Source organism: Chrysemys picta, chromosome 1, assembly GCF_011386835.1.
Source record: "Chrysemys picta bellii isolate R12L10 chromosome 1, ASM1138683v2, whole genome shotgun sequence".
Taxonomy (NCBI): Eukaryota; Metazoa; Chordata; order Testudines; family Emydidae; genus Chrysemys; species Chrysemys picta.
The window spans coordinates 195,986,476-196,000,511 of NC_088791.1; the positions used below are offsets into that span (position 1 = coordinate 195,986,476).

At 41.8% G+C, this 14,036-nt stretch overlaps 1 protein-coding gene across 5 annotated transcripts in view; it reads left to right on the forward strand.

Annotated features, from left to right (window-relative positions):
* Nucleotides 1–14,036, forward strand: part of SH3BGR (SH3 domain binding glutamate rich protein) — a 49,146-nt gene that overhangs the window by 26,410 nt on the left and 8,700 nt on the right. For 4 of the 5 annotated variants that reach the window (XM_065590762.1, XM_065590748.1, XM_065590775.1 and 1 more), the window contains exons 4-5: nt 4,785–4,859; nt 5,449–5,550. In XM_065590762.1, coding sequence (XP_065446834.1) covers nt 4,785–4,859; nt 5,449–5,550 — 177 coding nt within the window. Of the gene's footprint in view, nt 1–4,784; nt 4,860–5,448; nt 5,551–10,939; nt 11,089–14,036 lie in introns of those variants that run through there. The other variant, XM_065590768.1, reaches the window with a different exon arrangement.

A 14,036-nucleotide genomic window follows, 5' to 3' on the forward strand; every position in this document is an offset into this window, starting at 1 on the left:
TACACTATCTCTATCAGTTCTCCTCTATTCGCTATATTTTGTTGACATGCTGATATATTCTAGCATAATAGAGAGGCATGCTATTTTTTCCTTTACAGAAGCTGTGCTGGCTTGTCCCTAACATGCCATGTTCATCTACGGGGCTTATAACTCTGTCTTTTATTATGCTCAAATGTGATCAAATCTAAATATTGCCATCTTTCTCATGGCAGACATGGATATAATGAATCAAGAGAGGGGTGAGACATAGTCGGAGCACAAGATTGGTAGCAATACACGCCTTTATTCTAACATAGCCTAGTGGCTAAAACACTGAAGTAGAATTCAAAAGACCTGGATTCTAGTCCTTGTTCTGCTTGGTGACCCTCGTCACCTTTTTGAGCCTCTTTCTGTGTCTGTAAATATGGAGATAATGATACTTATCTCCTTTGTAAAGAGCTTTGAGAGCTACAAATGAAAAGTTATGTAAGTCACATACATAAAACAAAGGCATTACTACTATTAATTTTGTCTTTGCTGCTGACTCCCTGGGTGACCTCGGGACAATCCTTTAAATTTTCTGCTTCAGTTTCCCACCTTTATCCCAGGAATATCAACACTTATTTGTCTATCTCTGAGGAGTCTTATGAGAAATAATTTAGTGAATGTCCATAGGGCACTTAGGGGATTAAAGAAGCTACATGTGCTACATATCATCATCATCATCATCATCATCATCAAAATGTTGTGAATCAATAGGATTAAGAAAATTGTATTTCTCCTGTTTTCTCACTTCATACACCATCCATTCTTCATGCATTGCTCAGCTAGGTACCTATCTCATAGAACTGGAAGGGACCTTGAAAGGTCATCGAGTCCAGTCCCCTGCCTTTTTTCTGTGGAGAAAAGTACTTTATTTTTCCCCTTAAAGAGTTCACCCATTCTTAGCCTACATCCAAGGCTATTAAAATGTCCAGTCAGTGACAGTGCCACAAATGTTGAAAACAATATGCTTAGGACATGTTGCCAGAAAAGCAACCTTTTGGTGCTATTAGTAACAAGCAAGAATGGTTTCTACTGATTTATCTGCTGTACCAAGGTGCTAGCTTTCAGATCTGGAGATGGAGTTGCTGACAGAACAAGGAGTAATGGTCTCAAGTTGCAGTGGGGGAGGTTTAGGTTGGATATTAGGAAAAACGTTTTCACTAGGAGAGTGGTGAAGCACTGGAATGGGTTACCTAGGGAGGTGGTGGAATCTCCTTCCTTAGAGATTTTTAAGGTCAGGCTTGACAGAGCCCTGGCTGGGATGATTTAGTTGGTCTTGGTCCTGCTTTGAGCAGGGGTTTGGACTAGATGACCTCTTGAGGTCCCTTCCAACCCTGATATTCTATGATTCTATAGAGTATCAGAGGGATAGCCGTGTTAGTCTGAATGCCTTACAGCACTTAAAAAAAAATGAAAACATGGAACTATCTTTAGATCTAGCACCATTTAAAATCTGCATCTGAATTTGAGAGAGATCTATAGATCAGGACAAACACCTACTTTTAGCGCTTATTGCTGAGTATTTCTCAGCATCTTCACTGGAGGCCAGAGTGGTTATAGCTTGTCATATAAATGACCTCATTGTGCTGTTGCTGCTTTTCTTTCACCTGGCTGTCAATTCAACCCTCGTGTGAAATATAATGGGAGTATGGTGAAACCGATGGCCAGTGGTATGAATTTGGAGATGCATGGTGAATTTAGAAGGGTGGTGGTGGTAATGGCAGTTCTTTAAACAATATTTCCCAGTAAATCTCTTCTTGTCTCAGGAACTTACTAGTACACAGAGATCATTTTTTAAAATCATAACATGGAAAATTTATGAAGTCAATAAGTCAGTTAGTGTGCTTCTACCTCACAGTATCTCTCCTCACTGAGGCTTTAGGACAATTAGCATGAAGCTGGTATGCTGCTTTTCACGCTGATCAGTATTGTCTGACGAGCCCTGCCTATCTGTGGTATCCACCAGTTGTCTCTCATTTTACATGTAGATTGTAAGCTTGGGGCAGGGACAGTCTTTTTGTACTGTTTGTACAGCGCCTAGCACAGTGGGGCCCTGCTCCGTGATTGGGGTCCCCAGGTGCTACTACAATACAAAGAATTAATAATAATATTGATACATGTTTTTACAGCACTTGTAGGCCCTTATCCAGCAAAGCATTTAAATGTGTGCTTACCTTTAAGTACACAAGGAGTTCTGCTGAACTCAATGAGATCACACTTGTGCTTACCATTAAGTATTTGCATAAGTGTTTGCAGGGTCAGGGCAAAGCACTTGATGTTTTTTTCTAAGTGCTGAGCATATTATCATTTCCAATGGGTTTGTTAGCCCCAAACTTACATGACATTGCAAAGAGCCAGATTACTTATTGATTTATACCAGGTATAATTCAATCTGCCACTACACGTCTAGTCTTCCAAAACCGTTATTACATCTCCTACGGTATCATTTAACATGGATGAGTAATACAATTTTATACCCCTCTGGAGAGAAGGAGTTTGTGTGTTTATAAGCTCTTTAATCTATTTATGTGCGCTGAAGGAACACCTGATCTTAAACCTGGTCTATTTTAATCCTAACTTCCAAACAAAAAAGAGTGTATCATTTCAGGTCTGAATGCAGGGGATGGCTGTGCTTTTAGGGCCTGATCCAAAGGTCATACAAGTCAGTGGAAGATTTTCCACTAACTTCAATGGGCTTTGGATCAGGCCCCCAGTGTAGATGGTGGGGCTTAGGCATATGAATCTGAGCCATGCCCAATAAAGGTTGTAACCCTAGTGATTTAGGCTCACATACCTCAGTCTCTGGTATCACCAGGGAGGTGAGGTAAGGCTGGAGAGAGATCTTCCTGCTGCCCCTTCCCCTTCCATACTTGTACGGAATGTGAGACTGAATGGCTATGTAAGAAGTCTGGCTGAATTTGGCGAAGGTGGGAGTGGCATTTCTGTTTTCAACATTCTTTATCAGTCTTTGTTAATGCGCATGGAAAGATAATCATGTGGTGCTGAGCAAGCTTAAAAACAACCAACCCCCCCTCCAGCCCCTCAAACCTAGATGGGTTCTTATGAAATAATTAGGTGAGATAAAGTAAAGAAAAAGGAACCATCCATCAGAAAAGCACTCACAATGTAATGCCTAACTGGTAGATTAATCTGTAGTGGGTACAGATTAGCTGACAGCTTTTTTACAGATTTAACCCCCAGTATGCTCCTGGTTTTGAAAATATTTCTATTTCTTGCATATCCAAGCTACTGTTTTTATAAAGGGAACCCATTTTTCAAAGAAGTCAAGAGATTGTTTCTGGGAATGTTTATTTTGAGACAAATTTAAAACAACGGCTCTGTGTGTTCAGAAGTATAGTGTGATTGATCCCTTGTTCTTTTTCTCAAATGTTACAGGAGAAGACTGTTACTTAAGTTAATTTAAGTTAGCAAGCAGTGTATTGTACCATCATGGCTTCGGAGTAATTAGCCAGGTTTGAATGCTGACAGTGGGTTATTTGTTGTGGGGAGATAATGGGTTATCCTTGTCTACTGCTATTTAGCAAAAATAGATTATAGCTTACATCTCCCAGAACTCCAGAAAGCAGACAGCTCTCCGCTAGACTATTCCTTTCTGCAGTTATTCTAGGAATTCAATGGAGCGATGCTGATTTACAGCAGATGAGAATCTGGACGCGTATGTGTTACTCATCTCTAAATCCTTTTTGTTTTTGCTGTGCTGATTTTGAGGTTTAGTCCCATATATACTTTAGTAAATAGAGAATTCTCCCTTTAAAGCATCTCTGAATGTGAAATTGAAAAAGAGAAAATGTGCACTCTTAAGGTAGCTGTATAGTCTACTGATAGATGTGTTTTATTGACAAGAAAAAGATCAATCAGTTTGCAGAAATGTTGCTTGATTTTAAATGAACAAAAACTATTTGAGGTGCTTTGAAATGGTAGATTCATGAATAGGTTCAAATAGCTTTATTTCAGTATGACTTCCTATAGTCATCATTCATATGTTTTTGAGTCAGTTTCTCTCACACATCATACAAAACTAAATTCTGCCCTTGGTAGTAGATGTGAGCATCTCAGTGAAGGTGTGTGTGTATGTATTTGGTGGTAAAATATTACTATCAGTCTAATTCTCCTAACCACTCCTTTAAGCTTGTATTTTGGGTAAGTGTCCTGTTAGCCTGGGATAGTTTGTATGGTGGTATATTTTTATGGATATTTTATCCTCGTTTCTTGTTTTAAATATTTATAAAAAGCCATTAATGCCAGTGAGGAAAGGGGCATAAGAAATCTAAAGGCAAAAAGTTTTTTTTTTCTTAAAGTCTATGCTCAATAAGAGCTATGTCTTTTAATTTTATGAGTCACTACAAAAAAGTGTCCCTAAAGAAAACTGTCATTCGCATAAGCAAAATGATAAATGCAATATTTTGCAAGAGAATTTCAACAAATTTATAAAACGTCTTGTAATAGTAGAATTCCTTTTTTAAGGTTAAGAGCACCATTTTTATTCTAGAATTCCTTTGTTAGTTTGCATGGCCAAAAGCCAGAAGTGTAAAGGGCACAGTAAGCAACAAATGGCTCTTGGAATGCCCTTTTAATAATAATACTATCAGTATAAAGAGGTACTGAGTCAGTTGCCAAAATGTGTCATGCTGGTAGACATCTTTAAACATTATTTTTCTTAGCACCTGCTTGCCCTTTCTCCAACTTTGTTCTGTAGATTTATTCAGGTTCTCATATATTGTTCATTTTCCCTGATTCAGGAGGCAAAAACTGCTGAAGAGACATCAAACCTTCCAAACGGTGAAGTTTCGGGTGAAGAGCACAAAGTTGTGGAAGTAATAACTGAGTATTTTGTTCACCCTCAGAAGTCCACTTTCACCCATTCCAATCATCCAGCATGTTCTATTCCCCCCCGAGTCCCAGTCCAACAAAACCTTTAAACAACATGCTTAACTTTAAGAATTGAATAGTTCTATTGAATTCACAAGGCTTGTGGTCCTTTCCCCTAACAGCAGAGCTAGAGATGAGTTTTTTTTTTTTTTAAAGGAACAGACAAATAATTCCTTAGGGCCTATTCACATACTTAAAAAAGAGGCTCCTTTTGTCTTAAAGGGAGTGAGTACACTGATGCACCCACGGTTTATGTATGGATGAGTGTGATCTTGCACAGCTCACATAAACTTGCGTCAGCACTAAAAATGAAGAACTCTGTACTAGCTGCTTGTTCATTTCCCTGGAAAGAAATAAGTCAGATAGCCCAATGTCTGAATATATGAGGGCAACTATATAGTGGTTACTTGGTGGCTTTGAACAGTGAGTTTCTGAGAGAGCACATAAGCAATCAGTTTTGTACATCTATTGTCTTTCTTACCCCCTCTGTAAGTGCCTGATGTTCTCTCTGCTGTGCTTTCCCTTTGTTGTCAGGAGACTGAAAAGTCTGAAGTAACTGAAGAAAATGAGGCACGCACAGAAGACAATGTAGATGCAGTCGCTAATTCTATTGAACTGCCATCAGAAGAGCAACAGGTAATTTTCTCTTTTCTTCTCCGGGAGTTTAATCCACATCTGGGCTAAATTCATTAAATTCAGACATCTCCATATAAATCTTTAAATTCCTCAGCATGAATCTCAGGGTGGTGCTGGCTATATGTTGATCTAAAAATGGCCATAAGTGTCGTTTGTGTGCATTCTTCTTCAAGTTCACAAAAATCATGGGAAACATATGTAAATACGGGTGAGCTTTGCTCTGGGCCTTGACTAACAATAGCTGTCCTTTAGTTAACAGCTTCCCCCGCCACTTATAAACATGCACATTTTTTAAGCTCACCTACAACTAAACTCTAGTATGAGAAATAATCAGGAAACTAGAAGCTCAATCACTGTCTATACTAGAGAGAAAAGTTGTTGCCATCAATGGTTCAGGCACCGGAGGTGCTTGTAAAACCCTGTTATCCCCATACAAAAGTGCTCCTAATGTTGCACAAGCATTGCCAGTACCACTGCGAGTGCATTGCCTTGGTTCAAGCCTTATTGATTCTCAGACTTTAAGGTCAGAAGGGACCATCATGATGATTGTCTGACCTCTTGCACATTGCAGGCTACTTCTCTTGTAATAGAAATTACTCACTCCTGTAATAGACTCCTAACCTCTGGCTGAGTAATGAAGTTCTCAAAGCATGATTTAAAGACTTCAGGTTACAGAGAATTCACCATTTACACCAGTTTAAACCTGCAAGTGACCTATGCCCCATGCTCCAGAGGAAGACGAAACCCCCCCAGGGACTCAGCCAATCTGACCTGGGGAAAAATTCTTTCCTGACCCCAAATATGGCGATCAGTTAGACACTGAGCATGTGGACACCCACCAGCCAGACACCTGGGAAAGAATTTTCTGTAGTAATTCAGAACCCTCCCCGTCTAGTGTCCCATCACCAGCTGCTCTGGATTTTTGCCATTGCCAGTCACCGATAGGCCACATGCCATCATAGGCAGGCCCATCATACCATTTTGGAAACCAGGAAAACATTTTGAAGCACTTAGAGGAGAGGAATGTGATCAGGAACAGTCAACATGGATTCACCAAGGGCAAGTCATGCCTGACCAACCTGATTGACTTCTATGATGAGATAACTGGCTCTGTGGATATGGGGAAAGCAGTGGACATGATATATCTTAACTTTAGCAAAGCTTTTGATACGGTCTCCCACAGTATTCTTGCCAGCAAGTTAAAAAAGTATGTATTGGATGAATGGACTATAAGGTGGATAGAAAGCTGGCTAGATTGTTGGGCTCAACGGGTAGTGATCAACAGCTCAATGTCTAGTTGGCAGCCGGTATCAAGCGGAGTGCCCCAGGGGTTGGTCCTGGGACCGGTTTTGTTCAAAATCTTTATTAATGATGAGGATGATGGGATGGATTGCACCCTCAGCAAGTTCGCAGATAACACTAAGCTGGGGGGAGATGTAGATATGCTGGAGGGCAGGGATAGGATCCAGAGTGACCTAGACAAATTGGAGGACTGGGCCAAAAGAAATCTGATGAGGTTCAACAAGGACAAGTGCAGAGTCCTGCACTTAGGACTGAAGAATCCCATGCACCTCTACAGAAGGGGGACCAACTGGCTAAGCAGCAGTTCTGCAGAAAAGGACCTGGGGATTACAGTGGATGAGAAGCTGGATATGAGTCAGCAGTGTGCCCTTGTTGCCAAGAAGGCTAATGGCATATTGGGCTGCATTAGTAGGAGCACTGCCAGCAGATCAAAGGAAGTGATTATTCCCCTCTATTCGGCACTGGTGAGTCCACATCTGGAGTATTGCATCCAGTTTTGGACCCCCCACTACAGAAAGGATGTGGATAGATTGGAGAGAGTCCAGTGCTCCCCTTGGGAGGCTGTTCCAGAACTTCACACCTTTGTTAGAAACCTTCGCCTAATTTCAAGCCTAAACTTGTTGATGGCCAGTTTATATCCATATGTTCTTGTGTCCACACTGGCGCTTAACTTAAATAGCTCCTCTCCCTCCTTGGTATTTATCCCTTTGATGTATTTATAGGGAGCAGTCATATCTCCCCTCAGCCTTCTTTTGGTTAAGCTAAACAAGCCAAGTTCTTTGAGTCTCCTCTCATAAGGTAGGTTTTCCATTCCTCGGATCATCCTAGTAGCCCTTCTCTGCACTTGTTCCAGTTTGAATTAATCTTTCTTAATCATGCAGACCAGCATTGCACGTAGTATTCCAGATGAGGTCTCACCAGTGCCTTGTATAATGGTATTAACACTTCCCTGTTTCGACTGGAAATATCTCAACTGATGCATCCTAGGACTGCATTAGCCTTTTTCATGACCGCATCCAACTGATGGCTCATAGTCATCCTGTGTTCAACCAATTACCCAGGTCTTTCTCCTCCTCTGTTGCTTTCAACTGATAAGTCCCCAGCTTATAGCAAAAATTACGTAAGAACATAAGAATAGCCCTACTGGGTCAGACCAAAGGTCCATCTAGCCCAGTATCTTGTCTTCCAACAGGGGCCAGTGCCAGGTGCCCCAGAGGGAATGAACAGAATAGGTAATCATCAAGTGATCCATCCCCTGTCACTCATTCCCAGCTTCTGGCAAACAGAGGTTAGGGACACCTAATTCTTGTTGTTAGTCCCTAAGTGCATGATCTTGCACTTTGCACTATTAAATTTCATCCTATTTCTATTACTCCAGTTTAAAAGGTCATCCAGATCTTCTTGTATGATATTCTGGTCATCTTCTGTATTGGCAATACCTCCCAACTTTGTGTCATCTGCACCTTTTATTAGCACACTCCCACTTTTTGTGCCAGGATCAGTGATAAAAATGTTACATAAGATTGGTCCCAAGTCTGATCTCTGGGGAACTCCACTAATAACCTCCTTCCAGCCTGACAATTCACCTTTCAGTATGATCTGTTGTAGTCCCCCCTGTAACCGGTCCTTTATCCACCTTTTAGTTCTCATATTAATCCCCATCTTCTCTAATTTAACTAATAATATCCCATGTGGAACTGTATCAAATGCCTTCCTGAAATCCAGGTAGATTAGATCTACTGCATTTCCTTTGTCTAGAAAATCAGTTATCTTCTCAAAGAAGGAGATCAGGTTGGTCTGGAATGATCTACCTTTTATAAACCATGTTGTATTTTATCCCAATTACCATTCACCTTTATGTCCTTACCTACTTTTCTTTCAAAATTTGTTCCAAGACCTTGCATACAATTGAGGTCAAACTAACAGGCCTGTAGTTTCCTGGATCACATTTTTTCCCTTTCTTAAAAATAGGAACTATATTAGCCATTCTCCAGTCTTAGGGTACGACCCCCGAGTTTACAGATTCATTAAAAATCATAGCTATTGGGCTTGCAATTGCATGTGCTAATTCCTTTAGTATTCTTGGATGGAGATTACCTGCCCCCCCCCCCCCCCCCCCGATTTAGTCCCGCTAAACTGTTTGAGTTTGACTTCCACCTCTAATTTCTACCTCCATATCCTCGTTCCCATTAGCCACCCTGCCATTGGCCCTATGCTCTTCATTAGCCTCATTAAAAACTGAGGCAAAGTATTTGTTTAGGTGTTGGGCCGTGCCTAGTTAATCTTTAATCTCCACCCCATCATCAGTGCTTAGCAGTTCCACTCCTTCTTTCCTAGTTTTCTTCTTATTTGTATGGCTTAGAATGTTTTACTATTGGTTTTAATTCCCTTTGCAAGGTCCCACTCTGCTTGGCTTTGGGCAGTTCTCACTTTATCCCAGCGCTTTCTGACAAGCAGCAGCTTTCCTTGCTGATCCCTCCCATCTTTCATTCCTTGTTGGCTTTCTGCTTTCTCTGAATCACCAGTTTGAGATGCTTGCTTATCCAGTTTGGTCTGCAACCCTTCCCTATGATTTTTTCCCCCGGGCTTGGGATGCAGGTATCAGATACTTTAAGTCAAAGTGGCAGAAACTAATTCCAAGCCTCCTCCACATTCAGATCCTTGAGTTCTTTGATCCAGTCCACTTCCCTCACTAATTGCTTTAATTTATTAAAGCTAACTGTTTCGAAATCAAGGACCCTAGTTGCAGATCAATTTTTGTTTATCCTTCCATTTAGCTGAAACTGAATTAGCTCCTGATCACTTGAGCCAAGGTTGTCCCCTACAGCCAGTTCTTCTATGAGGTTTTCACTCCTCACCAATACCAAATCTAAAATGGCATCCCCTCTTATTGGTTCAGCAACTATTTGATGAAGAAATCTGTCAGCTATCACATCCAGGAAAATCTGGGCCCTACTCTTGTTAGTAGTACGTATCCTCTAATCTGTATCTGGGAAGTTAAAGTCTCCCATAATCACACAATTCCCAGTAGTATTTATTTCATTAAAAACAGACTCTGTCTTATGCATTCCATCACTTCTAATTTCTTTACAGTCTATCATATCATTAATATATGAGAGTCCTCTGTCACCTGAGACCTCCTAAAGGAGACATACAGAAAAAGCTACATCACCATTAATGACACTGAAATTGCAGACACGCTTCCTTGGCAAAGTTGCTCGCTCTCCACAATAAATGCTTAGCCTTAAACTTACAGTGATGCACCATTGGATGGTGTTTCTCTCTTGACTGACCAACAGATGCTGTTTGGGGACCACTGCCACATATATGACAGGGAGGAAAGGAGTGGGCATCATCTGGTCCTCTCCCAGTCAATGCCATCATAGGGAAGAAAGATGAGAGAAAGAAACTGATGTTTGAGATGGAAAACAGACCACAGAAGAGAGTAAAACATTCAGTAGCATTGTCTAATGCAAAAAATAAATAAGGGGTTTGCCTCATGCAGCATCCGCTGGCCAGCTGCTCATTGTGTCAGATACCAGGGCACAAAGCACAGAGATGAACTGGGAGAGCACTTCTGTTGTTCTTTCCTGCCTGTATCACAATGTGAGGTGGTGGGGCATGATCGCCCCCACACAAATCCATGTGAAGGACATATCCGGCAATGTAAACAATTCCCGGAAGAAACCATTTGAGTTCCAGCAAAGCCCAATGGAATAATATTTGTAAAAGACACCAGTCAGGTCTTGCTCTAATTTGCCAACTTCAGAAAGGTACCAGTGGATAGAAATGTGCTGGGAAATATACAGCTATCCTTCAGTGGTCTGGTACAGCAACAGCCAGTGGGAGTGCTGTCTGTTAATATGCTACCGGCCCAAAATGGTGGAGATGGTTATGTATGTTTGTGGTTAGATGTTTCAAGTTACTGGCCTGGTCCAGTTCCCCTGAGTGAGTGGCACAGACTGCCCATGTGTATGGAGACAGGGATTTTCCTCATGACCTCCTTTCTCCTCCACTACACTGCATGACTGTAGTTGTTTGGTTGGGGCATGTCTTTCTGCTGCAGGTTGACCTTTCTTCTGAACAGGTGGACTTGCTGCTGCGTCAATACCCAGACTCTTCTGTAGCTTGTGTGGCTTAGAAGGTGGTAGAAACACTATGCTGAACGGAGCTTGTCCTCTTTGAATGGGAGTCACAGACGTTTCACCTCTTTGCCAGCAACAGACCCTAAAGATGAAGACAGAAGCTTTTTCCCTTTGGTTGCAGGGTTTTCCCAAAGGATGTACCTGTCTCTGAAAGCCTCTTCCCACTCGTCACTTATTCTAAATCATTAAGGATCAGATGCACCTCCATGCATAAGGGTCAGGCATCCATTAAAGTTTCATTTAAACCCTCAAAATAGGGCTTCAGTGGGACTTAAGTGGTGCCTAGTCCTTGTGCCAGCTCTCAGCACAGGGCTGAATTTCATCCTTAAGTTGCATCTGTTCATTTTCCAAGCTTTGCTCACTTTCAGCCTGCACATGGTGGCCATTTAATACCTCTTTCCTCAAACCTTGGGGGAAGCCCTGGGTAAGGCTGGAGAACATCCCTTGGCTGTATTGGGTTACTTGCTGTTCAGGCTGGCATTCTAGTCTAATGTTTTTCAAATGAGAACAGAATGCTGGAACAAGTTGTTGAAGTCTTAAAATGTATCAAGCAGCTGTGTATGAGAGGCTTTGTAATGACATAATGCAATGCCATTTCTATACAACTAACAACTTGCTGGTCTTTATTTCTTACAGGATATGTTTGAGTCCCAGGTGGAAAACATTTTCTTTTGGCCAGTATAACAGCTGGGTATTGGGGGGAAATAATGTGTTTAAAGTGATCTTTTTATGGTTATGGTATAACCTGATTTTTCTTATGAGTTATCTCATAGAGCAGAATTCACCCACTCCAGCAATGTTCAAATGTTCCTTGAGGAGGTACAAAATAAAGGAAAAAAATTTCCCCAACAACTGTCATACAGTACTCCAAATCCCATTAAACTCACGAACTTCTGCTAGCTCCTAGAAGGTCACAATTTCTATTTCTGCTATATTCTTTGTAAGGGAGGGCAACCAAAACTGAAGAAAGGAAGGGTGGTGTAGCAGTTAGGGTGCCATTCCAGGACTCAGGAGATCTAGGTTAAATTTCCTGCTCTGCCATGGACTTCCTATACAAAATTGGACAAATCATTTAGATTCTGTATGGTTCCTTATCTGTAAGGAGAGGACAATAGAACTTCCCTACATTACAGGGATGGTGTGTGGATAAATATGTTAAAGATTGTCAGATACTCAGGTACTATGGTAATGAAGGCTATATAAGTACATAAGATAGGTAGATGTCAGTCTTTAAGGTGAGCATGTAGCTTCAATGTATGTAATAGCATTACACTAGTTTCAGTTTTATTCTCTATTTATTCTACAGCCTAACCCATCTTGTTTGCTTATTTGACCATATCTGGCCGTTGCGCAGAGGTTTTCTCTGAGCTGTCCATACCCAGGTTTTTTCCTGATTGGTTACAGTTAATTTAGAAGCCATCAGTGTGTCTCGTGTTCTGAAAGGGTGACCTTTCCATCAGTGCCCACTGTAATTTACAACCATGTGGTTGCATCTTCTGAACGATAGTCAGGTCCCCGTTGGAGTTTCAGTTTACCATGTTGACTAACTTCTGCTCATTCAAACCAAAATAAGACAGTTACAGCGCTGTCGTTTTATATTTCATGCCTAAATTAACACAAAGTTTTGAACCTTGAATTGACATTTTGGCTCTATTCACTATTTTGTTTCATACAATTTAGAAAGGAAAGATCAGTGCAGAGTATACTCCAGCCTGTTGAATTGTGCTGGTGATTATGTCATAGAAAAATTGGAATGGAATCCTGGCTAGTTAAAGATAGCTTGATCTGTGCCAAGAAACATTTGACAGCTGATACAATAAGCTGTGGCTCTGTCTCAATTAAGGAGTTGTATGGAAGAGCCCAGGTTCTGGAAGGCCTTTCCACAACAAAAGCCGCAACAGCAGAAACAGGAACTAGCCACAAATGGTGGTAAAGGTAGGGTCTGACAGCTCTTGCCACCCAATCCCTGCTGGGAGCTGCTCCAGGATACTGGGGCTCAAAAGCTCCACTCCAAGTAGCCAAGGCCAGGGGTTCTCACAACAAATTTTTGGTGGCCTCAAAGTGCGGCCACCAACTCTCACTGGTGGCCGCACTGACACTTTTCCCCTAAACTACTTAATTAACTTTAGGAAAAACAATTAAATATGCACACATTCACATCCAAATAATTGTAATGTATAGTTTTAGGTTTTTTTGGCAGACTTAATAACAAAAATAATGCTGCCTCCCGCTCTCCCCCTCAATCCAGGGCTTCATGCGTGCTGGGGCTTACTATGAATATTTGTATCTTTGTTAACATCAGAGCACACTTAGTAGGTACCTGGGAGGCTATGAAAAGTGATAAGTGATATTAACAAACATACAGGTATCACTTTTCACATGTAACCCTTCTGCCCATCTGAGTTGGCAGCAACAAGGGTTGGGTTCAGTATCTAGGGGTTCCGTTTCAATAACACAATGCAAAACCGTCTCAAGCCCCCACCCAGCAACCTGGGACAATTACATACCACCCCCTGGGTGCCTCTAAGAGGCAATACTTCCCCTCTCACAAGCACGGCGTCTGAGTGTAGCAGAAAATGTTTAATAACATGAGGTAAATGACATCAGCATTAAATTGGGAAAACACCACAAACAGGATTCATAACACAAACCATGAGCAAAAGACCCATCCCCAAAAGTCCAAAATCCCAAAAGTCTCTTGAGTCCATCAACCCAAGAATCACCCAAAAGTCTCTGTCCTTGGTCAGTGCAGCCCCAGACTTCAAAAGTTTATCTGCAGAGTCTTACCCCCCCAACCCAGCCTGGGTGGAAATGGGGGGGGGGGCACACAGGGTATTAAGGGGCACCTTACGTGGTCCAAGGCTGACTGCCCTGCCTCTCCATGGGGTTCTGCTGCAGCCTTCGCCATGAGCCGCTCCACTCCACCAGCCGCTCCACTCTGCTCCTCCAGCTGTCCCGTGAGCCACTCCAGCCGTCCCACAAACTGCTCAGCTCCACTGGCCGTCCCATGGGCCATGCCAACCCTCCCACAAACTGCTC